The following is a 26839-nucleotide window of genomic DNA, read 5'->3' as shown; positions in this document are numbered from 1 at the left end:
TACTTAATTTAATAGAAAAGTTTGGAAAGTTTTCTGGATATAAAATCAATTGGGAAAAATCTGAAGTTCTTCCAATTAATATCCATTGCACCAAAGGATTATTTGATTCATATTCATTTAAATGGAAAGAGGAAGGACTAAAATATTTAGGTATTCTTATAAAAAATACAATTGATGACACAGTTAAAGAGAATGAAAAACTTTTATTAAAGAAAATAACAGAAATGTGCGAGCAATGGAATCCTTTACATCTTTCTTGGTGGGGAAGAATCCAAACAATTAAAATGATGATTTTACCTGTGGTTTGTTATCAAATGAGTATGATTCCAATATTTTTTCAGGGGTCATTTTATAAAAAATTAAACAGTATACTAACAAAATTTGTTTGGTTTGGGAAAAGACCAAGAATCGCTTTAGCATCATTACAAAAAACAATTAAGGAAGGAGGGGTAAATTTTCCAAATTTCTATAGGTACCATCAAGCCTATATTTTAAGACAGGGAATGTATTGGATCCTCCCAGATCTCATGGAAAATGTACCCGACTGGTTATAGTTAGAATGGCGCCTCATGTTCCCTTTACATCCAGAACATTTCATTAGTATAACAATACCTAGGAGATATAAAGATAATAGAATTCTAATAGATACATGGAAAACATTAAGATTTATAAGCAATTTATCAACAGATTCATTGGCTAAATCTTTAAATCAATCTATTTGGGTAAACTCCAGGATCAAAATTGGTGGATTTAAAATAGTATGGAAACAATGGATAAAAGCAGGTATACGTACTTTAAAAGATGTAATAGTAAATGGATCACTGCTTAGTTTTTCACAATTGCAACAAAAATTTGGATTAGAAAAAACACAATATTTTAAATGGATGCAATTGAAGCAGGCCATTCAGGAAGGGTTCCCTGAATGGAAGAATCTTAACACTCAATATAGTTTACCAATCCTTTGTTTTCAAGCGGATTTTCTAGGACACCAAGCCGCAAAATGGTATAAGAAAATAAACGAATTTTTAAACAAAAAAAAGAGATCAGGACTTAGGGATATTTGGAGTATTGAGATAGGACAGATAATTTTTCCATCTCAATGGCAAAAATTTTGGTCCTGGAGAATACATACTACAAGATCAGCATCTATGAGTCAAACATGGTTGTTTTTATTACATAGAGTTTTATGGACCCCTACGAGATTACAAAAATTAGATAGTAATAGATCTAATAGATGCTGGCATTGTAGGATAGAAGTGGGGACATTGGACCATTTACTATTCTTTTGTCCCTGCATTAATTCCTTTTGGAAATTAATTTGGCCCCAAATTAATAATTTATTAGAAAATCATGTTGGACTATCATATGATACAATATTATTTGGAACAGCAATGAGAACAAAAAGTCCGATTTCAGCTAATAATAATAAACTTTTATTAATTTTAACAGGGGTCGCCATACAGCAAATTACTCAGAACTGGAAGGATTACACTAAATTGAATTACACTTTTTGGTGGAATTCAATTTGTCATATATATAAAATGGAAAAAGTATTGGCATTACAACAAGGTTATATTAAAAAATTTAATAAAATATGGGGACCATTGACAAATTATTCTACTGATCAGATATAATAACACATGTATAGAATATATAGTAGGGGTAGGGAGGGAAAACTATTGTAATATTAATATGATATAAAATTCTGATAAAGGGTTTATTTAATTCACATTGTAAGAACATTTAATAATAATTTCAAGTGTTTTTTCATAATTGAATGTATTACATGTATTTCACTTGATGTAAGAATTTAAAAAAAGAATAAAATAAAAAAAATTAATGCAGCATTGATAGCAGACTTCTTTCTCACCTTGACACATTTTTCTGTACTTATTTTCTTTTCTCTATATATATTTTTTATATTCTCTCTGTAGATTTGGAAGGGAGTTTATTCTTTTTCTTTTTGCTGTTGGTATTGTGTTGTGGAGCTGGGATAGAATAACTGCCTGTATTATTTAATGTTAAGATTGTGAATGTTTCCTTGCACATTCTTATTGTATCTTCTTTGTTATATTGGTTCTACTTTGTGGAACCAATGCAATTTGTTTTGCACTTGTTGCATTTCTAATAAAAATATAAACAACAAAAAAAAAGACCTTGAATACTACCTTCCCAGTGAATACTACACTTCTCCCTCGGTATTTGCGGGGGTTAGTTGTAGAGCCAGACCACGAATAACTTCTTGGCTGGTTCTGACCCACTCCCTCCTGCGTCCTGGAACCTTACCTGGTGGTCTAGCAGTAAAGCGGGGCAGGAGTGATCTTCCTATGCTCCTGCCCCATGCAGAGCCGTCATCCCGTTGTAGTTTCAAGACTACAACGGGATCTTACAGCAGCCATTCTAATGACTGCTCTGCACGAGGCAGGAGCATAGGAAGATCGCTCCTGCCTTGCTTCACCGCTAGACCACCAGGTAAGGTTCCGGGGAGGCTTGGATGGCTTAAAAATAGCCAAAAAATGAAAATAGTTTTTTTGTAAAAAAAAATTGTGATTAACCGAATCCGCAGATACTGAAACTGCAGATTTGGAGGGAAAAGTATACTGTGTTTGTCCCTCAGTCTTGTCCTTTTTTGTCTTGGTCCATCAACAGCTTCTTCTGAAATCATGGTATTCATTAATTTTTTTTTTTTTTTTTTTAAGTAAGAGTTCTGTACAATAGAAAAAAAACTTTATAACCCCAGTAAATCGGTAATAAATTAACTTCTTTCAGTTGTATTTCATTTTAACTAATTTCAACTTTAATTGGTTGTGAAATAGCTAAAATTTTATCTTATAAAAAACTATACATGTTTATCATCGCAAACAAATGTTGAGTTTCATGATTATACAATTAATTAGGTCCAGGGTGCATTTTGGCTTGATTGAGAGATTCCTGAATAGAAGATAATCCTCTTATATTGGGCCAATATGGTAAATGAAAGAGAGAGAGGTGCCAGAATAAATGACAACCACCTTTTCCTGCTAAGGCTGGTAGTTGCTCTTCTGCTTTCAGACCTCTTTTCTTTGGTAAGAACATAACAACTGCCATACTGGGTCAGACCAAAGGTCTGTCAAGCCCAGTATTCTAGTTCCAGTAGTAGCCCATCCAGGTCACAAGATACCTGGTAGGATCACAATAAGTAGATGGATTCCATGTTAACATACTCCCAGTTGGAGAATGACATGGGAACAAATTTATCCCTTTCCTGCAGGATCTATCTCTGTTCCTGATAGGGCCTGGTAGGATGTTGTTGATTCCTCTTTAACCTTCACAGGGCTTGGCAGAATCATTTCTGCCAGTCCTAGGCAGAAAGCTTTTTGCCAGGAAAACTAATTTGCCTTTGGTTGTAAGAAGTGGTGGGGTTTTGAGTATAAAAAAAATGTTCAAAAAGATTTTTGCCTCATTTTGTATACTATTTTTCTGATGCTTTACATATGATATTGTATTGCTGTAGATTGGTTAAATAAAGGCTCATTAAAAAAATAAAAAAATTTGCCTCATGATTGGGTTAATGTGGAATGTAAGAAATTGCAATCTCAAAATGAAAAGTTTGATCCAAAAGGGCATTTTTAATTTCTTCAGACATCATAATCCTTTCTTGTTATTAATTATTTAAAACTTCGGTTTCAGGAAATGGCTATCAGAGCACTCAAGCAAACAGGCAGCAGGAGCATTGAAGCGGCATTGGAATATATCAGTAAGATGGGGTATCTCGATCCCAGAAATGAACAGATAGTTCGTGTTATCAAACAAACTTCTCCAGGTAAGATTGAGTTTAATTTAAACAAAGATTTGAAGGATTCCTGGAGGGAAAGTCTATAAAGCATTAAGGTAAGCCATGGTAAAGCCACTATTTATCCCTAGTGTGAGCAGCATGAAAACTTTCTACTTCGGTGGGGCTGCCAGGGACTTATTCGCCCACTGTTTGAGTTTGATGGCTCATTGGGCTGACTCAGTATGGCAATTCTTAGGATCTTATATAATTTGATGATAAAAATCACAAGGTGAATAACATAAGCCAGGGGTGTCCAATGTCGGTCCTCGAGGGCCACAGTCCAGTCGGGTTTTCAGGATTTCCCCAATGAATATGCATTGAAAGCAGTGCATGCAAATAGATCTCATGCATATTCATTGGGGAAATCCTGAAAAACTGACTGGACTGCGACCCTCGAGGACCGACATTGGACACCCCTGACATAAGCCAAGAAATTGAAGGAAGAGTGATGTCATCCCACTGATGGCAGCATAGAAGATCAACTCCCAATCCACATAACATAACATCGTACTTCTTGACCGCTTAACCATAAGTTCTAAGCGGTTTACAAAAGATTATAAACTAAAGACAATTTAATGATGGCAGGAAAATTATTTGACCAAATATTTTGAAAAAAGATGAGTTCTGAAATGTTTATAAGAACAAGCTCCAAGCAATAACAATCAAAATTCTCTATTGTGGGAAGCCGCTTGGAATGTTAAAGTATGGTTAAGAAATTTCTTGCTTTTACAGTCCTGTACTGGTGGAAAAGTAAACAGGGCATGAGATCTTCTACTATATTTGTACGATGCTAAAGAAAATCTATTAGCCATGTAAAACGGAGCGGTACTATACATAACCTTATAGCAAAAACAACCCAACGTAAACAAGACTCGAGCCTCCATTGGAAGCCAATGCAACTCGCAATAAAATGGAGTTACATGGTCATACTTTTTAAGACCATAGATCATTCTAACCGCTGTATTCTGAATCAATATAAGTCTGGCCATGTCTTTCTTGGGGATTGTTGGGTAAACAATGCTGCAATAGTCCAAAAGACTCAGCAACAAAGATTTAAACCAAAATTTTAAAAGCAGAAAACTCAAAGTACAGTCTAATGGTGTGCAATTTCCATAACGTGTAATAACCCTTATGTACCATAGCATCTATTTGTTTTTTCATGGCCAGATGCTGATCCAGAATGACTCCCAATATTTTAATTGTTGGTTGGATTGTATCTAATGTTGAATTTATACTGATCGATGGCTCATGAATGATCTTATGTGGTAACACGACAAAAAATTTTGTCTTATCAGGGTTGAGTTTTAAGTTTAAAATCCTGCATCCAAGAGTTAATCAATTTCAACACTGACTCAATTTTATGAGAAATATGGAATAGAACTGTGCCACAAGGTATAACAATTGTAATATCAGCGTAGCTGAACAGTTCTATACCCAGATTACTCAAGCAAAAACCCAAGGAAAAGAGAGATACATTAAATAATGTGGGAGAAAGTGGGGAACCCTGAGGTACACCACTTGGATTTTTCCAGTTAAAGGAGATCTGATTATTAAGCTTAACCTGATAGAGTCTGGATTCCAAGAACTCTTTAAACCACAGGAGAACATTGCCCTGTAGACCACAGAGCTTAATTTAAGCAGTTTTCAGCATTGCAAGATATGTAAGTGTGCTAATACCCCTCACAATGACATTGAAGAAGCAAGCAGTGGACCTAAAGAGCTTTGCTTACACCACGGGGACATCAGCCACCACACAGCAGCAAAAAATGTCAGTGAAGGAAACAGGCCTGCTGAATCAGACCTCAACGGAGTTGGAGTTGGAGTTGGACACAAATGGATTTAATACAGATTCACTGCAACCTCTCACTAGCTGGGACTTGAAACAGTGGCTGGAGAGAGTCTTAAATTCACAATATTAGGAGTCGAGCAAGATATCCACATTGATATAGCAAATTTTGCATAAACAATCACAGAGCTGGGCCAGTGGAGTGGGTTATTGATCATGATGGTACGCTACAGAATCTCAATCAAAAGCTTATGGCTGGAGGACTTACAGAGCAGAACCCAGAGAAATAATATCCGCATCTGGGGGGTCCTGGAGTAGAGAGCTGCACGGGGACGATGGGAATCCCGCGGGTTCCCCCTTCAGGTCATGGGGATCCTGTGGGGATGCCCCCTAGGGTCGTAGGGATCCCGTGGGGACGCCCCCTAGGGTCGTGGGGTTCCTGCGAGGTTGGATGTACTCGCGAGGCTCGTCTTCTCCCTACCTGCCCTGCCGCAGCACACAGCCGATCGGAAGTCTTCCACGATGTCAGCGCTGACGTTGGAGGGAGGGCTTAAGCTTAAGGTTCAAACAGGTTGAAAAGGCAAAAACAGGTGATGACAAAACTAGAAGGATTCTAGGACGCATAGGGAGAGGTATGATCAATAGGACAAAAGGAGGTATTGATGCCCCTGTCTTAAGATTCTGGTGAGACCTCATTTAGAATACTGTGTTTCTATGTTTCTATTAGGCATGTGGGATCTCTCGGAGAGAGAAAGAGATAATGGTTACTGCGGATGGGCAGATTAGATGGGCCATTTGGCCTTTATCTGCTATCATGTTTCTAATTCTGAAGACTGTACCTTCAAAAAGATGTAAACAGGATAGAGTTGGTCTGGTTGAAGACTACTGAACTAGTCAGTGGCCTTCATGATAAGAAATATGGGGACAGACTTAAGGATCTCTATGTGTATATTTGGAGTAAAGACGGGAGAGGAGAGATATGACAACACAGCTACAAATACATATATACATATGCACATGTATACACACAGGGATTGCTAAGAATTCAATGAGCCATGTGTTGTCATTTATGTATCCTTCCTGGTGCTGTTTTAGATAGGAAGCTGTTCTTGCTGAACTTTGGGGATTCACGTATCTTAAAATATGCATAAAAAATTAAAATTTGGGGTTTTTAAAGTAACATGTTGTAGAAGTAAAGGGTTTTTTTTCCATGCAAATAGCTTTCATACCATTTTCATATTTTGTAAGAGAAACATTTAAAATATTCTGTGTGAGTACTGTATATATGTGTTGCATTTGCTTTTATATTTCCTGATACATTTTTAATGTTTTTCTTTTAAAGGAAAGGGAATGGGGCCAAATAACCCAACCCACAGGCCAAGTTTTGAAGGATCAAATGAATCGTTTCCAGCCTATCATCACATAAATAATGCAGCTTATGATGAAGGATTTGCAGTAGATGATGACAGTGTTCTTGGTGGTGATCCAAGACAGTACAGAGACTATTTGCAGGCTGCAGCTATGAATGTCCCAGTACAAAGGATATCTGGACCACATAACACACCTAACAGCCATCAGCATCAACAGAAAACATATTCTGCTAATGTAGAATCCACTATCATTAACTATCCTGTCATTAATCATGGTGGTCAAGCTCTACAGTTGCCTGGCAATCATGGTTCAAGCAGCCCACATTACGGCAGACGGCATATGATAACACAGGTTGAACCTATGGGGCAAGGTATCCAACGGAGCCCTTCATTTCAAAATAAGATACAGCAGGAGGGAGGGTATGTAAATATTCAGAATAAAGGGACAGTTCAAAATAACTCCAGCCATGTGTTTCAGCAGGCACAAGCAAGCCTATACATGCCCCATGCTCATCATAAACAGACAAGTCCTCCTCATCAGATACATATCTTAACTCGAGGTCCTCCATTTGCCAGTGATTTCCAGGAGGTCTCTCAGAACATAGTAATTCCATCAAGGAATAGCTTAAATATGGATATCTTTGACATTGGTAATTCTCAAGTTCAGCAGAGGCAAACTACCCCATCTCGGCGTGATTCTTTGCAAAACCCAGGAATGGAAACAGTGCCAAGACAGCATGTTCCTTTTAGACCAAATGTCCAGCTACCTAGTAGGACTAACTCATTCAATAACCACCAGCAGCAAATGGCTGTATGCATGAGGCAGCCTCCTTCAAACAAACCAGATCCTTCAATTACTTCTTCAAACACCATCACAGCTGTTACCTCTGCTCATATCCTCCAACCAGTGAAGAGCATGAGAGTGATGAGACCTGAACCTCAAACGGCTGTAGGACCTACTCATCCTGGCTGGTTAGCTGCACAGACCCAGGCTCCGGGTGATTCAGAAATAATTGAGCAGCCGTCCCTTCCTGCTGGAGGGGCTAGTGCCTTTGGACTAGATATTGACTATAGTACTCAGGAGCCAAGATGTCCACCACCACCATATCCTAAACATTTGCTGCTTCAGAACAGTTCTGAGCAGTTTGAAAAAAACTCTTTGCACATAGGAGTTGACCAGACCTTTCGAGGAACAAATAGCACATTGTGTAATAAAGCTGAAGATATTAGCCATGACAAAGCAATTAAGAATGCTAAAAGTGAAAAAACAGGAAAGGACAAAAAGCAGATCCAGACATCTCCTGTACCCGTGCGTAAAAATGGCAGAGATGAAGAAAAGAGAGAATCTAGAATTAAGAGTTATTCACCTTTTGCCTTCAAGTTTTATATGGAACAACATGTGGAGAATGTACTAAAGACATACCAGCAGAAAATTAACAGAAGATTACAGCTAGAGCAAGAAATGGCTAAAGTATAATTTTTTTTATTGGTTATGTTGATTTTATTTATTAAATATTTTAAAGTTGATTATAATAACACAGTATATTGAATGTGGTCCCTGAAAGTAAGTAATTTTCATGTTTTCCACTGTTAGACTTTGATCATTTGGGGGGGTGCAAGCACTTTGCAGGATAAAAGTACTCATGAGAATTTCAAAGTGAAATCCATGACCATATTTTATGTCATCCCTTTACAGTGTAGGTAAAATATGCATGTATTCATACACAGGGAGAGAGGTAGGTAACATAATAAATAACAAATCCATCCAGTGTACCCATCATACCCTGACCAGATGCTGACCCCGTTCTAGGGGCACATAAACCAATCCCCTGAACACAAAGTTGCATCTTCCATTCTGTGCAGTTACACTCCTTTGTGATTAAACTCTGTCTTAATAAGGCAGGGTGGTCAGCAATTCACCATTTTGGCAACAGTACTACTTTTTAAAAGCTTTATTTTATGCTCCCACTAGTACAGTAAAACCTTGGATTGCAAGTAACTTGGTTTACAAGTGTTTTGCAAGACGAGCAATACATTTTATTAAATTTTAACTTGATATATCAATGTCTTGAAATACGAGTACATACAGTATACACGCGTCACATCATCACAACTGAGCCGATGGCTCTTCTCTCTCTGACACTGCAGGAGTATACTGACTGTTCTAAACAAGCAAAGTCTTGCAATACGAGTACGTATAGTATTTTGTATTAAAGATTTTGGGTTGTGGAACAAATCGTCGGCGTTTCCATTATTTCCTATGGGGAAATTCGCTTTGATATACGAGTTCTTTGGATTACAAGCATGCTTCTGGAACGAATTATGCTCGCAAACCAAGGTTTTATTGTAGATTTCTTTTCAATACTTATGCAGGAATCTGGTGCTTTGATCAAAGCCCGAAGCAATTGCTTTTCTCTGATTGATACTGGCAGCGCACATCTGCACTAAATTATTGCATAGTGTTGATTTTCTTAGTATTTATGTATTCTGGTTAACTTACACAAACCTTCAAATTCTATAAAGTCTGTCTAACTTAATTGATTGAGCTTAATCAGCACCAATAACTGGCACTTAACACCTAATAATTGGCGTTTGGACTTAAATTGAAATTAGATGATCCATAAAAAGAAGTCGCCTAGTCCAATAGTGGGTGTGGTTAGGGGGCAGATCATGGGCATGCTTTTCAGTTACAGTAGGTGCCTGTTTTAACTTGCACACCATTGTGTGCATAGCGTAGGCAAAGGCATTTAGGCCAGGAAAAATATGGTGCGCCTAAAAGGATACCTAAGAACATAAGCATAGCCTTACTGGGTTAGACCAACAATCCATCAAGCCCAGTAGCCCGTTCTCATGGTGGCCAATCTAAGTCCCTAATATCTGGCCAAAACCCAAAGAGTAACAACATTCCATGCTACTGATCCAGGGCAAGAAGTGGCTTCCCCCATGTCTTTCTCAATAACAGACTATGGACTTTTCCTCCAGGAAATTGTCCAAACCTTTCTTAAAACCAGCTACGCTATCCGCTCTTACCACGTTTGGCAACGCTTTCCAGAGCTTATCTATTTTCTAAGTGAAAAAATATTTTCTCCTACTGGTTTTAAAAGTATTTGCCTATAACTTCGAGTGTCCCCTAGTCTTTGTAATTTTTGATGCAGCGAAAAATCAATCCACTTGTACCCATTCTACTCCACTCAGGATTTTGTAGACACCCAAAGCCACTTAGGTGGTGCTATGTATGATTCTATATACAGTGTTCCCCCGCGAATTTGCGGTTTGAGAATCGCAGACTCGCTCATTCGCAGTCTGCTCCGACTGCTACTTTCTGTAGTAAAGTCGGGCTACACCAATCAGGAGCTGCGTGTCAAAGCAGGTCCTGATTGGTGTAGCCTGACTTTACTACTGGAAGAGGCGGTTGGAGCAGACAGCAAGTGATTTTCTTTACCCGCCGATGCTCCAGCTGCCCTCTCCTGCCTTCCCTGCCTTTTGACAGGTGGTTTTTCGAAATTCACTGGAGTTTCTGGAACGGAACCCCCGCAAATTTCTGAGGAGTACTGTAGTTCACTTAACTTTTTTTATAGAATCACATTTAGCACTGCATTAGTTGATGCTGATTGTTTTGGGTGACATAAATAGTATTAGGACCTAAGTAATTAACAGCTAACACATGAAATATTCCTAAAATCCAAATACAACTGATCTGTTTCTCTTTTTTTATGTTTAATGAAGGCAGGCCTTTGTGAATCGGAGCAGGTACAGATGAGGAAAATTCTTTACCAAAAAGAGTCCAACTACAACAGACTGAAACGAGCCAAAATGGATAAATCTATGTTTGTTAAAATCAAAACACTGGGCATTGGGGCCTTTGGTGAAGTTTGCCTGTCCTGTAAGGTAGACACTAATGCTTTATATGCTATGAAAACTCTAAGAAAGAAAGATGTTTTGAACCGAAACCAGGTGGCTCATGTAAAGGCAGAGCGAGACATATTGGCTGAAGCAGATAATGAATGGGTGGTTAAGCTCTATTACTCCTTCCAAGATAAGGATAACTTATACTTTGTGATGGACTACATCCCAGGAGGAGATATGATGAGTCTGCTCATACGAATGGATGTCTTTCCACAGCATCTCGCCAGGTTTTACATTGCAGAGCTCACAATGGCCATCGAAAGTGTACACAAAATGGGATTTATCCACCGGGATATCAAACCTGACAACATCTTGATAGATCTTGATGGGCACATCAAGCTCACTGACTTTGGACTATGTACTGGGTTTAGATGGACTCACAATTCAAAATACTACCAGAAAGGTATGTTTAAGTGCAAAGTTCTATGGAGCATACACTTTCTAAATGTTTCTATTTATTTACCAGAAGTGATCCCATCATTTTCGATAAATAAAGTCCTGAAGTACAGGTCAATTCGGAGACTGAAAATGAATTCCTCATTAACTATAAATAGTAGTGTCGATTTTTAAAGGGTTTAGGGGGAATTCATCAAGCAGCATTAAGGCCTTAACACATGTTTAAACACATGCTAAAAGCCCACGGGAGGGAGGAGGGGAACTTGGTTTACCAAATTTGAGACTCTATAATCAGGCTTGTATTTTCCATCACATATCTTATGTAATCTGCCTTGAACCGCAAGATAAAGGCGGAATAGAAATCACTAATGTAATGTAATACCTCCAAGTTTGAAAGACTTTTTCTGTATCTGGACCTTTAACTATCTCCTCCATGCCTATCTTCCTAAATTGCCCCATGCAATTCATAGGAGCCTCTTAACTGTGCTCTCTGGTATGTGTGAGAAGAGTTCCAATGATCTTGGGATTTAGATCCACGTTGCAGTGTGTGTTTGTCAAGGGAGGGGGATGCAGAATTTTCCCCAGGTAGAGAGGATAGGGTGTTTACCCAATGGAAAGCAAAGGGTATTTTCTTAGTGGAACATATAATAGGGGAGGATGGTTCTTATTATAATTTTCCTGACCTGCAACAGAAATGGCCCTTTGGTTTAACTGACCACTTCTTCACCTTCCTACAATTGAAGCATTATTTGTCTTTATCTCTGCATTGACATTCATTGAGAATGGGAGCTCAAATATGTGTATTGGAGCAAGTTTCTGTTTCCTGGTTCCACAGGGAACTTGTTAAGGTGCAACCTCTAAAGTTCTGTGCATCAGTTTGAGGCCTAGAATAGAGACTTGGGCAGAGATTTACATCTAACTATCTTTCTAGTGCAATAGATGTGTCAATCTGAACTGTAGGGTATTCTCCCCATATTCGCAAACTGTGCAGAAGGAATCCATTCCAGCTTTTCAACTCCTCTTTCCTCACCAGAGGACTCTGCTGCCCCCTTCAGTTTTTCCTTTTGCACGTTAGCCGGAAGGAGTCTTTTCTGAGTAACAGTTAAGGGAGGGTGCGCACAGCCTCCCTCCCTCCTTCCTACCTACCCGAATCTATCTATCTCCCTCCCTTCCTTCCTTCCCCCCCTTACTTTCACGGCACATTTTGAGTAACTTCTTCACAAAGCCGTCGGAGCCTGCAAACAGTAGCGTGCGTGTGTGGGTGGAAGCTTCTCTTCTGACGCAACCGGAAGTTGCAGCAGAGGAGAAGATTCTGCCCACACAAGCACGCTACTGCTTGTAGGCTCCGACGGCTTTGTGAAGAAGTTACTCAAAATGTGCCGTGAAGGTAAGGGGAAGGAAGGAAGGGAGGGAGATAGATAGATTCGGGTAGGTAGGAAGGAGGGAGGGAGGCTGTGCGCACCCTCCCTTAACTGTGGGGACAAGGCCATTCACCGCTCCAGGGGTGGTGGATGGCCTTGACCCCATACCCGCAGTGAGCACTTCCCCCCCTCTCACCGTTTCAGTGGGTTACCTGCAGCTAGCTGCGGGTAACAATCACTCTGTCATTCTCTATATGGAATCCTACAGGGGCTAACAGAAAGGAATCTTATCTAAGGTAAAACCCTAATCTTCCATTCTGTGTGGGATATCTGTACCGCTTTCTTGTGGTATTGCTTAATTTTTGCAACTAGTATTGTCATTCTCAGATTTTCTGTGGAAGGGCAATTTTCAATAAACCTGCTTGTTTGGCGGCTTAAGGTGCATTTGGGGAAGAAGTGCATGCTAAATCATTGGCTATAGTCAGACCCCTCTACCTTCTGGTACTGGAGAAATAAACTGCATTCCTTGCTATGTTGGAAATCTTATGGAGCTTGTCAGTTTTGGGAAAACTGTTTACAGTACATATCCCCTAAAACATGCAGTCAAGTATAGAATAATTACCCTATTTGAATGAGTTGTGGGTGGCAAAGGAAGGGCTGGAAGGTTTGCTAGGTTTAGTTCTATAGCAGAGGGTTTGGGGTCATAAGAACAAAGGCTCCGACTCATGTATGTATATACATTCCTATTCTCTTGTTTTGTGGAGGAATGGGAGGGGGGGTCTGTTAACATTGTTCACTGTCTTGGTGTTTTCTTCTGTGCTGCACTTTTTCAAGAAAAAAATTTTGAAATAAATTTAAGAAACAAATTCTATACTTATAGGCTTTTAGCATTTAGCACACACTAATTCCCTTAATGTGTGTTAAGGCCATAATGCCGTATATTTACTTCCTCCCTTGGGCTCCTAAATTATCCTTCTTTGAAAATTTTATTAGGGCTCGGTGACTAAATTTATGCTTCTAAAAAATTTGCCCCATATCTATTATAGGGAATCATATCAGACAGGACAGCATGGAGCCCAGTGATCTTTGGGATGAAGTGCCAAACTGTAGATGTGGAGACAGGCTGAAGACTCTGGAGCAAAGAGCTAAAAGACAACATCAGAGATGTTTGGCCCATTCATTAGTTGGCACTCCAAACTATATTGCTCCAGAAGTCCTCCTTCGCAAAGGTATGCTTTTGTAGTTTATTCTCATCTAAGTTCATGCTCCTCTCAAATGCTATGCTATGTAAATCTGTCAATAAAGCAGTCTTTCTTATAATACTATTTTCTCCTCTGCTCTTGACACCCTTACTTGCCTTACTTGGCATGTTCTGTAAGGCACATCAAAAGGGCATTATTGTTCGGTAATACAACTGTAATATATCATGAATTCTAATCTAACTGAATGTGTCTACTGTAATCTACTGTGAATGTGCTTATGTAACCCGTTCTGAGCTCATGGGAGGACGGGATAGAAATATAAATAAATAAATAATTGAAAACCAAAAGTAAAACGCCCAACCTTTAGACAGTTTTAAAGCTGTGTCGCTGGTGCGTATGACATCACTCCATGTTGCATTACAGCTGAAGACTTTCTGTTAAAGCAGCGTGGTGATAGCTGGCAGCTGAAGGATTAGAGAACATGGAAAATGTAGTACAAAACAGAGAACCTTGAACATGTGGTTAGGTTCAGGATACTGCACTGTAAATTTCCAAAAGGCTTCTACAGTAGCACCTAATTTGACCTTTCATTGATATGTTAGAGTGTACTGATTCTTATCCTACTGATTTTCGTGCCTATTATCTTTCATTTGTTAGGGATAAATACTATCAGGTTCCAGTGGAGAGATGTCTATGGATTTATTTGAAAGGGGCATTTATGAAGCCAGCTACCTTGATAATTTCCTTTTGGAACCAGATAGAAACTGGGTTCTTAGACTTTTTTTTCTCTCTCTCTTGGAATTGGAAGACCCTATTTTTCTGTTGTAAAATACAGTACTCCCCCCCCCCCCCCCGATATTCACTGGGGTTCCATTCCAGGACCCCCTGCGAATGCTGAAAAACCACAAATATGTTTTTTAGCGGGGGGATAGGAGAGGGTAGCCAGAAAGGCAGGAGAGGGCAGCCGGAGCACCGGCGAGTGAAGGAAATCACTCGTGGTATGCTCCGACCGCCTCTTCCTGTACTAAAGTCAGGCCTCACCAATCAGGAGCTGCGTGTCAAAGCAGCTTCTGATTGGTGAGGCCTGACTTTAGTACAGGAAGAAGCGGTCGGAGCATACTGTGAGGGACTTCCTTCACTCGCCAGTGCTCTGGCTGCCCTCTCCTGCCTGGTCATTCGTGGTTGGAAAATACCATGAATGACCGGGACAGAGAATTCGCGGGGGAGCACTGTATATGTCTTCTCTGACATGGCTAGGCCCAAACATAAGAGGAAGCAACAGCTTTTGGCATTAAAGGTCCTTCAGATGGGCGAGTTACATAGAAATATGATGGCAGATAAAGGCCAAATGGCCCATCCAGTCTGCCCAACCACAGCATCAATTATCTCCTTCTCTCCCTAAGAGATCTCACATGCCTATCTCACGCTTTCTTAAATTCAGACACAGTCTTCGTCTCCAAAACATCTACCATATCTTATTTTCTGGTTTAATAGTCAATTAAATATTTTCTATGATTTGGCTCATCTTACTGTCTCCTCCTATTCAAGTTCCCTCTAAGCTGTGCAACAGTCCTCCATCCACACTGCTGACATTGGGGGTGGTGCATTAATATTGTGTTTTCAGTAGTGAAAGAAAACAGGTCCTTTGGAGTCCTGCAGAACTTCCTGTTCCTCACTATTGAAAATGAAATGTTGAAATGGCACCCCCACCAGCAGGAATGTAAGACTCATGCATAACTTAGAGGGAACATTTCCCTTGACTCTGGTGGTCACGTCGTAACATCTATACCTTAAAGAGGTTTTGTTATGTTCTCAACTATGAGCTTCTGGTGTTTCTTTCCGATATATTTTCCTATTTTATTATATTTCATCTTACTATTGCCTTTCCTTCCTTCCAAATTATAGACTGAGCATTAGTAAGAGGTTTGTATTTGTTTCCTATTTTTACTCTTTGATATAATCATTTTCCTTATAAACCTCAGCTGTTCACTGTGATGAGATGTATTTCTTAGATTGGATATTTAGAAATTCTTATACATTTAGAAAATTTAAAAAGTGACTTCTGAATCTTCAATAGATAGCTCATCATGAACAGAGGATATGGAGACAATTAGGTTTTTAGAAGGAGAAAGGAATGAACAATATAAGAAAAGAGGGAAAGAATATTGGTGGTAATGCACTAGAAAACTAGAGAAATTGAAATCTACTGTAGAAATACAATAATAATTTAATTTGTTTAAAAACTGACACTAGCCAAATGTCTGATTTCTGGGGTTAAAGGTTAACTGTTGAATTCCTTTTTAGGGTATACTCAGTTATGTGACTGGTGGAGTGTTGGTGTGATTCTCTTTGAAATGTTAGTGGGACAACCTCCATTTCTTGCTGCCACACCCACAGAAACCCAGCTTAAGGTGAGTTTCCCAATTGCAAAACACAATTGAAGTAACCACAACAAAAAGGGTGACAAAACTGGCCCACTCAAGTCTACCAGAGTTCAGGAAGATCCAAAAATGCTTAATCGTCTGAAAACATAATTGGAGCCTTTACAATCCAAAGTCCTCTTGGTATCCAGAGCAAGTAATTCAGTAGAGTAGAAAAATGTAGCTCATTCTAAAATACATCTGTCTTGAGTTGTACAACATTGGTCCATCTGTCTCCTAGACTTTCTTCATTCTGAACTTGTTCTGATCCCTCCATTTTTGGATTGTTGGACTTCTATTTTAAACAAATGTTCATTAGATTTAATAACACTTTTAGCAGAGACTTCTAAACAGAAAAGTGATAACCTTCGTGCTTCAGTTGATATGAAGTTATTCACTCAAAAATGAAGACTCAAATTTTCATTTTGTTTTAGCTGACATAAGTAGTCGTTTAGATAAATATAAACAAGATATTAAAGAAGTTAAGGCTGGCAAGTTTATAAGAGACGTTTGATTACAAAAAAAGGTTCTATTTATGGGTCTTTTGCATGTATGTACTTTATCACAATGGATTTATACAGTGAACTGACATTTTGACTCATTGACATTCTCCTGGCTCTTCTTGGGAGCTATCACTTTATCAATAGATTTTCACTAGATTATATAAAAGACTGATGTATGCTAGACCCATTTAGTGGACTTTAAGCTTAAATTGCTCCTTGTGGTCTGACTTGATTTTGCCAGAAACTGTAAGGCTAGTTGTGGGCCAGATCATTATGGAGTGGACACACAATGTGTTATGAGAAATAACACTGCACAACAATTTTTTGGTTAAGTCTTGATTCCTGAAAAGTTTTTGGTGATTATGACAGGTACCAACTTGGTATGCTCAAATATGGTTTTGGTTTTACTGCATCACGTAAGAACTATGAGAAATAGATATTTTTATGTTTACTGACAATAAAATATATAGTCAAGTTTACGTTTCGCACAAGCGACTAAATGAAACAGAATTAAAAGTGTTTTGCTCCCGAGTTTCTTTTATATTCAGTGTCTGGTGCATCACGTTGTAGCATCCAACAATAGTCGGCAAGCATTGACGGATTCCAATTGCCCTGGTATCGTTTCTCCATCGTAGCTATGTCTTGATGAAACCTTTCACCGTGCTCGTCACTCACAGCACCGAGATTTGCGGGGAAGAAGTCCAAGTGTGAATGGAGGAAATGAATCTTGAGTGACATATTGCACTTCATTCTCTTGTATGCTTTGAGAAGTTTGTCTACCAGCTGAATGTAGTTTGGGGCTCTGTAATTGCCCAGAAAATTGTCAACAACGTCTTTCAAGGCTTTCCAGCCAATTTTTTCCGGCCCAACTAACAGATCTTCAAATCGCTTGTCACTCATAACATGTCTGATCTGGGGGCCAACAAAAATACCCTCTTTGATCTTGGCATCAGTTATTCTTGGGAACATCTGTCTTAAATAACGAAAACCTTCCCCTTCCTTGTTCATTGCTTTCACAAAATTCTTCATGAGTCCCAGTTTAATGTGAAGAGGAGGCAAAAATATCTTTGTCGGGTCAACAAGCGATTCATGTGCTACATTTTTCTGTCCTGGAACTAACTTTTTACGGAGTGGCCAGTTCTTTCTAGAATAGTGCGACTCTCTGTCTCGGCTGTCCCATTCGCAGATGAAACAGCAGTACTTTGTATAGCCAAGCTGCAGTCCTAGTAACAGAGCAACGACTTTGAGGTCTCCACAGATATTCCAGTTATACCTGGTATACTGGACATACTTTAGTAACATTTCCATATTCTCATATGTTTCTTTCATATGTGCTGCATAGCCAACAGGTACTGAAGGATAAATGTTGCCATTGTGCAACAGAACAGCTTTCAGGCTTAACATTGACGAATCAATGAAAAGACGCCACTCTTCCGGGTTGTGATCACAACCAAAGACCGAGAACAATCCTTCAATGTCACAACAGAAACAGAGACTGTCGACTTGTGCAAAAAATTTGGTTATATCATGATGCCGGTCTCGAAACACAGAAATTTTCGTACCTGGTGATAGCAAACACCATTCCTGCAGTCTCGAACCTAGCAGCTCAGCTTTTGCTTTTGACAGACCCAAATCTCTGACCAAATCGTTCAATTCGGACTGTGTTATCAGATGTGGATCGCCTGATGAGGATGGTTCAAAATCCGGGTCAATGTCACTGTTAGAACCCTGCACTGCAGTTTCTTCATCTGGTTCGTCTAAGGTCCAATCCTCTGGTGGTTTCGGAACTGGAAGACTGTCATCATGTGGCATGGGTCTCATTGCTGAAGGCAGATTAGGATATTCAATTGACTTCTTGTTTTTGGCAGAGAAACCAGACACATTAGTCAAACAGAAATAACAGTCCGTCACATGGTCTTTCTGTTCTCGCCATATCATCGGAACAGCAAATGGCATCGTCTTTCGAGTACCTCTGAGCCAGGCTCTCAGACTAACAGCACATGTCGCACAGCAAATGTGAGGCGCCCATTGCTTGTCTTGATCACCTATTTTGCAGCCAAAATACAGATGATAGGCTTTCTTTACAAGGGCAGTCATCGAACGTCTCTGAGGCGTAAGTGTATATTCCCCACAGATATAGCAGAATGTGTCGCGGCTGTTACGACACCGACGAGACATATTGCCCGACACCAAAACGTCTATAGCATCAAGCTTACTTACTGTTATATTGCTACAGCTACTATACTACTATACTTTACTATACTGATACTATATACACACACGGACTATCTATATTAACCAAATGAGCAGGATCGGTGTATGGAAGCCACCATTATAGCATGGTGAGACAGCGCAAGCTCGTTCAGACCTGCCCAGACATGCCCAGGATGTCATCTTCCATAAAACAGCTTCCAACCTGGCTAGATTTTATGCATGGACATACCCAGGCGGCACAAACCGTTGTTGATAAGACACTTATGGGAGAAAAAATTGTTTGCATCCAAATATAAGAAAAAATCACGACAAAATTGAAGATTTCTCTGAAATGGTACGTGATGGGTAATTTTTGATGTAATATTCATGATCAGCACTCAAAATTCTATAAGAAACACCCAGCAGTGTTCAGGAAGCAAAAACTTTGTTGTGCAGTGTAATATGAGAATAAGGAGGGCAGTTATCAAGCTGCATTAGGGCTTTAACTGCCTAAGGAGCATTGGACTGTCAAGCTATGGCCCGATGCTTCAGAGTCACATGTTAAAGGAACCAGTACTTGCCATTATCAACATTTCTAGCGTCTATTGGGGCTGGGTAGGAGCGATCCACAGTTGCCCTTGTTCAAAATGGCATCTCTCTCCCATAGTGGTAGTCTTGCAGAATGACAGCTACAAGTTATGTTTCTGTATAAGGGTAGGTTACATGGAAACATAACTCTTAGAAAGACTGTGACTTGCTTTGCACTACATTTGGTGAGAATAATAGCAGGATACAAGAACTTAACATGACACAGAAGAACCATGAGACCACTATTAGGAACCACCTAAACACAAAAAAGCTATTTAATCTATTAAAGAACCTCACAGATACCAAACCTTACCTCTCCACCCAAGGTATCCACCCACCAACAGCCATCCACCTAGCAGACCATTTCAAAAACAAGATCACCAATATCAGATCTACATTCATCAACACACACACCCATCTAGAAAAGATAACAACAAACCCATCAACTAGCGAAGCCATCATAGCAGACAGAAGCTGGTCCGATTTCCCAATTCTAGTCTGGTCGGATATGAACCGACTCTACAATAAATACAGCCATGCTTCCAGTGACCTAAATAATTGCCCCACCTACATATTATCAAACGCCTCCACCACATTCAAAACCAACTTCATGCTATGGATTCAAACCACATTGACAGAAGGCCAATTCCCACAGGACCTAGGAGAGATCTTAATCACTCCAATCATAAAGGATCACAAAGGCCCAATAGATAGCCCCTCCAACTACAGACCTATCGCTTCAATACCATTGTACGTTAAAATAATAGAAGGCCTAGTGGCACAATACCTCACCGAATATCTGGAAAAACATAACCTACTCCACCCCTCACAATCAGGATTCCGAACTAACCATAGTACAGAAACACTACTTGTCACATTACTAGATACAGCCCGACAACACATCAGTAAAGGAAAAAAAATGATATTAATACAATTAGACCTCTCCGCAGCATTTGACCTAGTTGACCACACCTTATAACTACAAATTCTCGACGCCATAGGAATCTCAGGCAAGGTCTACAAATGGTTTCTGGCGTTCCTCAAATCTAGAACCTACAGGGTAAAATACAATGATATCAAATCAGAACCATGGACAAATCCCTGCGGAGTTCCACAAGGATCACCTTTCTCACCTACGCTCTTCAACCTCTTTATCTCCTCCCTAGGAGCCACTTTAGATACCCTAGATGTCACTTCTTTCAGCTATGCTGATGACATCACCATAATCCTCCCATTCGACCCATCAGAGACCACCACCACAACAAAGCTAGAAACAACCTTAGACACAGTAGAAAAATGGATGATGAATCACAAACTAAAACTAAATTCTGAAAAAACAAAATTCCTTTTGCTCGAAAAAGCCCAAACTCCTACCATCACTGAACTGAAAATCAAAAATACCAAATACCCAATACAACCCGAACTAAAACTCCTAGGAGTTACGATAGACAGATGTTGCACAATGCAGCCCCAGATCAACAAAACAACCCAGAAAGCTTTTCTAACCATGAGAAATCTCCGTAAAATCAGAAAATTCTTTGACCAAGCACAATTTAGACTAATCGTCCAATCCCTAGTCTTAGGTCTGCTGGATTATTGCAACTCCCTATATCTTCCTTGTCCAGCCACTATGATAAAACAACTCCAGACCATACAAAACACCGCCCTCAGATTGATCTACTCACTCAAAAAATATGATCACATAACAACTGCCTTCTTAGACTCTCACTGGCTACCCATACAAGCACAAATCCAATTCAAATTCTACTGCCTGATTTTCAAAGCATTACACGGCTTTTCCCCCTCCTATCTAAATAACCGCTTAAACCAAATCTCCACCTCAAGACACAGAAGAACCTCGAACCCTTTCGCCTTCCCCCCACTCAAAGGCACACAACGCAAGAAAATGTTTGACAACCTTCCAGCAACACAAGCAGCAAAAATCAACCATTCCATCTCCAATCTTATGACAATATCAGACAACTTCAAAACATTCAGAAAAGAAATCAAAACCCTGCTTTTCAAAAAATTCATCCAAATATCTTAACCCCTCCTCTTTTACCTCCAGAAGATTCACCTACCTTCAGATAACCTTCCCCCAAATTACCCACCTTAACACCTTCCAATTAAACAAATACCATAAATAGATTGTAACCTACCCTCTCTAACTGAATTCCATATGTATTTTTCATACAGTTCTTCACTGTCAGTTTAATTTCCATCCTATAAATTCACATAGAATTTTTCTTTTTTCAACCATCTTTATTTTCTCTTCTTTATTAATTTCCAGGTACTTTAGTTAGATTGTGAGCCTTCGGGACAGTAAGGGAATTTTTTAAGTACCTTCTTACTTCTCATTTATAATCTTAATGTATATTTTCTTCAAACCGCTTAGAACCTAACGGATGTAGCGGTATATAAGAAATAAATTACATTACATTACATTACACCTTTGCCGTTTTGAATCCAGATGCCATTAGACATTAGGCCTGGGCTGGTGGGGCCTTAGTAATGGGAGAAGCCTTTCATTGTGGGAAGTTGTGAATGGAGAGAATATTACCAGGTAGAGAAGTTATGATCAGGGAAAACTCAGCCTCAGAGAGGCTCATGCCCTTTTAAAATGTAAATTAGTAGCATTGGACTGCAGTTTTGAGGCCTGTTGATCCTGGGTTGGTAGAATTATGCTGCTTGCAAAGTGGTTCATAAGCAGTGGTGTTCTTTTCACACTGAGATCAGCAAGCTGCAGTATTGAGATACTGTAGGTTGGTAATGGCATGATAAACCAAGGTTCAGTAAAAGCCTGCCTTTTACTGCATTTTGATAACTATTCCCCTCCCCCAAAAGCAGTAGAGTAAAACATACTGCATATATATAAAAAAAACACTTATTTTTAAAATATAAAAAATGGAGTAGCAAATATAATTTTTCTAAAGTGTAATTCATACGGTTCATAGACAAATCGCGAGAGACAATGGCACGCCGACAACTGAGCGCAAGGTTGACGGCGCGCCGAAGAAAAGCACTATTTTAAAGGGTTCCTACGGGGGATGTTGGTGGGGAACCCCCCCTATTTTACTTAACAGACATCACGCTGGCGTTGTGGGGGGTTTGGGGGTTGTAACCCCCCTCATTATACTTGAAACCGAACTTTTTGCCTGTTTTTCAGTTTTAAGTATAATGTGGGAGGTTACAACCCCCCAAACCCCCCACAACGCCAGCGCAATGTCTGTTAAGTAAAGTGGGGGGGTTCCCCCCGTCGGAGCTCTTTAAAATAGTGCTTTTCTTCGGCGCACCGTCAACCTTGCGCTCAGTTGTCGGCGCGCCGTTGTCTCGCACGATTTAGTCCCGTCACCAATTCATACCTCTTAGAATCAGGACAATAGCAAATATAACTGATAGCAGGCATTTGCATTTCTTCACCTGTAGACAGCAGCAGTAATACTAATAATGGATCTGGACTTTATTGCAGAAACTAGCCTATGACCTAGTGACATATATAGTTGCTGGCTATGCTGTTAGAGCCAGTTTCAAGTTTATTAATATATTTGATGAATCGCTTATTAGAATTACTAAGCGATGTACAAAATCAAAATAGAGTATAATAAAAAGAAACAAACATTTTAACAATATACTTTCTTGGAATACAAACATGAGTCGGGAGGGAAAGAATAAAAGTTACAATTTTCAATTTATGGTAGAAAAAATGGAAAAACAAGAGGGTAAGGGGTAGTTAAACCACAGCATGATTTAAAATCTCACTAAAAATTTAAATATTAAAAGCATCTTTAAATAGATAAGATTTTAAAAGTTTTTTGAATATTGTGACGTCTTTTTCGTTTCTAATATATTGTGGCAGGGCATTCCACCATTGAGGTCCCATCACAGAGAATATGTCAGATCTTCTTGTTCCAATAATTTTCAGAGAGGGGACTGTAAGGAGATTTTGACCATATGAACGGAGTGGGCGTTGAGTACTGTGTGGTATTAATAGTCTGCAGATGTGTGGCCAGGTTAAGGGAAAATGAATCCTGCAGGCACTTTGAGGCTTCTCTCAGATGAGTGGAAGAGTGGCCTAGTAGTTAGAGAAGCTGCCTCAGCACCCTGAAGTTGTGAATTGGATTCCTACCACTGCTCCTTGTGACTCTCGGTAAGTCACACTTCATTGCCCCAGGTACAAAATAAGTACCTGTCTAAAAATATGTAAACCACTTTGATTGTAACTAGAGAATGATACTGGACAAATTTTTCCCTGTCCCCACAGGAACTCAATTTCCCCATGCTGTCCCTGCAAGTTTTGTCCCTGCCCCTCTGCCTTAATTGTACAAGCCTTGAACACTTAAGATTTTAAAGTGTTTGAGGCTTGTGCAGATGAGGACAGAGCTTACAGCAATGGGGCAGGGACAGGAAAATGAGTTCCCACGGGGACAAAGAAAAATTTGTCCTTGTGACACTCTCTAATTGTAACTACTCAAAAAAAAGTGGTATATCGAGTCTGATTCCCTTTACTCTTTAAAATAAATGAAATAAAGTGGCAAGGGAACTTTAGGTTTAATTGGGTGGAGGGTTGTAAATTGTGGGACAAGCAGCTAGTTATATGGTTTCTCTTTGGCTGTGAGATTGCAGAACCCTGAAAGCAATGTCTGTAAATGCTTTTTCTCATTTTAGGTGATAAACTGGGAGAGCACACTTCACATTCCATCACAGAACAAGCTAAGCCCAGAAGCAAGAGATCTTATCATAAAACTCTGCTGTGCTGCAGAAGATAGACTTGGAATAAATGGTATAGATGATATTAAAGGCCACCCTTTCTTTGATGCTATTGACTTTTCTAGTGATATCCGTAGGCAGCCTGCACCTTATATTCCAAAGATAAGCCATCCAATGGATACATCTAATTTTGACCCAGTTGAAGAAGAAAATCCATGGAATGACAGCGAGGACAGTACTAGGACATGGGATGTGTTGACCTGTGCCAGTAGTAAAAATACAGAACATGCGTTTTATGAATTCACTTTCCGGAGGTTTTTTGATGACAATGGATATCCATTTCGATACCCAAAAACTTCTGAATATGAAAACACCCACAGTGATGAGCTGCCTGTAGAAAATAAAGATTCAGTGAATCATACTGAAGGCTGCCAGCCTGTATACGTATAAACTTTGAAACATGTAAATCATGGAGGAGCCTTATTCTTAGCATTCTATATATGGTGATCTGCAAATACTGAAACTTTTTAAATCAAGAATGTCTTCAAAAATTTATAATTCACTTGGTCATTCAATCTGGCTGCCTTATCAATAGTTTGGGCATTTTCAGTATAGCACCACTTGTCTCTATTTTTCCTGGTCTCTTTCAGTCTACTCCTTTATTATATCATTTGATTAGAAAATAAATTAGATTTGATTAATGTAGCAGAATACCCATTTAATGCAATATTTAGGGCCAATCTGGCTCAATGCAGGGTATTATAAGCCTTCCTACCTGTAGATCTCCATTACATATACACAGAATTGGAGACCCTGCCAAATTCAAGCTGGTCTCTCTTTGGTAAAATACATTTAACCATGCATACTTTTTTTATTTTAAAATTCACAGCTAACCAAAAAGCAGTGGTAATAAGATTTTCAATGTGTGATTTTAATAGAAATCCATTACTTCCAAACAAAGCCAGTCCCAGTCTAAGTCTTTATTGCTCTTATCATAGAGACATAGCATAGACCCATTTAGCATCTGTGATTACACTATGAGTTGCAACTAACAGGATGATAAGAAAAAATATTTATAGTCAGCCTCAATAGAAAACATGGCAATTTCAATATTAGTTTAACTCCATACTCCATTTAGTCTAGGCAGACTATAAGATCCGGATTCTATAAACAGGGAAGTTGTCGGCCACCTTACAATCAGCCACCGATTGTATGTCAATCATGTGATGATGCCATTTCTAGAATCACGCCTTCAGACAAGATAGGTGTTGAAAATGTAGGCCAGGGTTTTCAAGGCCTAAATTTCTAGCACCTACCTTTGATGTGAATCGTGCCTAAGGAAGTGCTTTATGATGCTTAATGCCACTTCTAGTGTTACAGCATCCAAATGTGCACAAAGCTTCTAGTTAATCAACTTGTCAATATTTAGTTACCATCTCAAATATGTCCAATTTCTACCAACACCGTGTTCCTCAGAATGCCACACTGAATCTTGATTATAGTGTGGTAGCCGTCCTCATAGGAACCTCTACGGTGCGGTAGCCATCCTCATAGGCACCTCTATGGTGCGATTTTCTTTTAGATAAACTAATAGTTTCATTTGGACATTCTGATGCTAAATATATCTAATTATATTTGTTTATATCCATTTATAAAGTGCCGGTACCAATATTTAAATATGAATAAATAATCTTGACTTCATAATAAACTTATTAAAGTGCCACTTAGCTTAGAACAATTGAGGCAGAGCTGTTCTAAGCTAAGTGGCACTTTAATAAGTTTATTATGAAGTCAAGATTATTTATTCATATTTAAATATTGGCACTGGCACTTTATAAATGGATATAAACATATAATTAGATATATTTAGCATCAGAATGTCCAAATGAAACTATTAGTTTATCTAACAGAAAATTGCACTGTATAGAGGTTCCTATGAGGACGGCTACCACACTATAATCAAGATTCAGTGTGGCATTCTGAGGAACATGGTGTTGATAGAAATTGGACATATTTGAGGTGGTAACTAAATATTGACAAGTTGACTTCTAGTGTTAGCCATACCTAGAGTGGCGTTAGGCCTCGTAAAGCTCTTCTGTAGGCATGATTCTGGTGCCGTTTTTTTAAGATGCCAGTAGGCACTTACATTTTTCTTTTAAGTGTTTTAAAAAAAATGTTAAACAGCATTTTAAAACTTAAGTTAGGCGCCAGTAGGGCGCCTATCAGTGTCTTAACTTAAGGCATTGTTTATAGAATCCAGACTTGAGTGCATAAATAAAATGTTTGCAGGTCACCATTTAGTGCAGTTCTGTCTCCTGTAAATAGATTAATTGTATATGTTGTACGGATCTTTTAGAGGGAAATTAATGTACCATATTCAAACCAGATTTCTCTCGTTTGCTATTTTTTTGGCTCCAACAACAAGCAATATTTTTTAGAAATTAGAAATGTTTAGAAAGAGCACTTAATGTTTTCTGAAGCAGACATTGTTACTATTTGTATAAATAACTGACAAACCATGCTGCTGTTACTTTTCTACAAAGAGTTTTATTGCTTTTTGCCTTCGCACTTAATTCACAGTGTGATATTTATT

The 26839-nt window shown here is 39.1% G+C and overlaps 1 protein-coding gene across 6 annotated transcripts in view; it reads left to right on the top strand.

The window, feature by feature from the left end:
- The window catches only part of LATS2 (large tumor suppressor kinase 2), a 55356-nt gene extending 29454 nt beyond the window's left edge, over positions 1 to 25902 (top strand). For all 6 annotated transcript variants that reach the window (XM_033949587.1, XM_033949584.1, XM_033949589.1 and 3 more), the window contains 6 exons: positions 3670 to 3802; positions 6943 to 8441; positions 10697 to 11279; positions 13680 to 13862; positions 16140 to 16246; positions 24205 to 25902. In XM_033949587.1, the coding sequence (XP_033805478.1) occupies positions 3670 to 3802; positions 6943 to 8441; positions 10697 to 11279; positions 13680 to 13862; positions 16140 to 16246; positions 24205 to 24696 (2997 nt within the window). In that variant the 3' untranslated portion in view covers positions 24697 to 25902. The remainder of the gene's footprint in view (positions 1 to 3669; positions 3803 to 6942; positions 8442 to 10696; positions 11280 to 13679; positions 13863 to 16139; positions 16247 to 24204) is intronic.
- The last annotated feature ends 937 nt before the right edge of the window (positions 25903 to 26839 follow it).

The sequence above is a fragment of the Geotrypetes seraphini genome, chromosome 6 (genome assembly GCF_902459505.1).
Source record: "Geotrypetes seraphini chromosome 6, aGeoSer1.1, whole genome shotgun sequence".
NCBI classification, from domain to species: Eukaryota; Metazoa; Chordata; class Amphibia; order Gymnophiona; family Dermophiidae; genus Geotrypetes; species Geotrypetes seraphini.
This window is presented reverse-complemented; position numbering and strand designations above follow the sequence as displayed.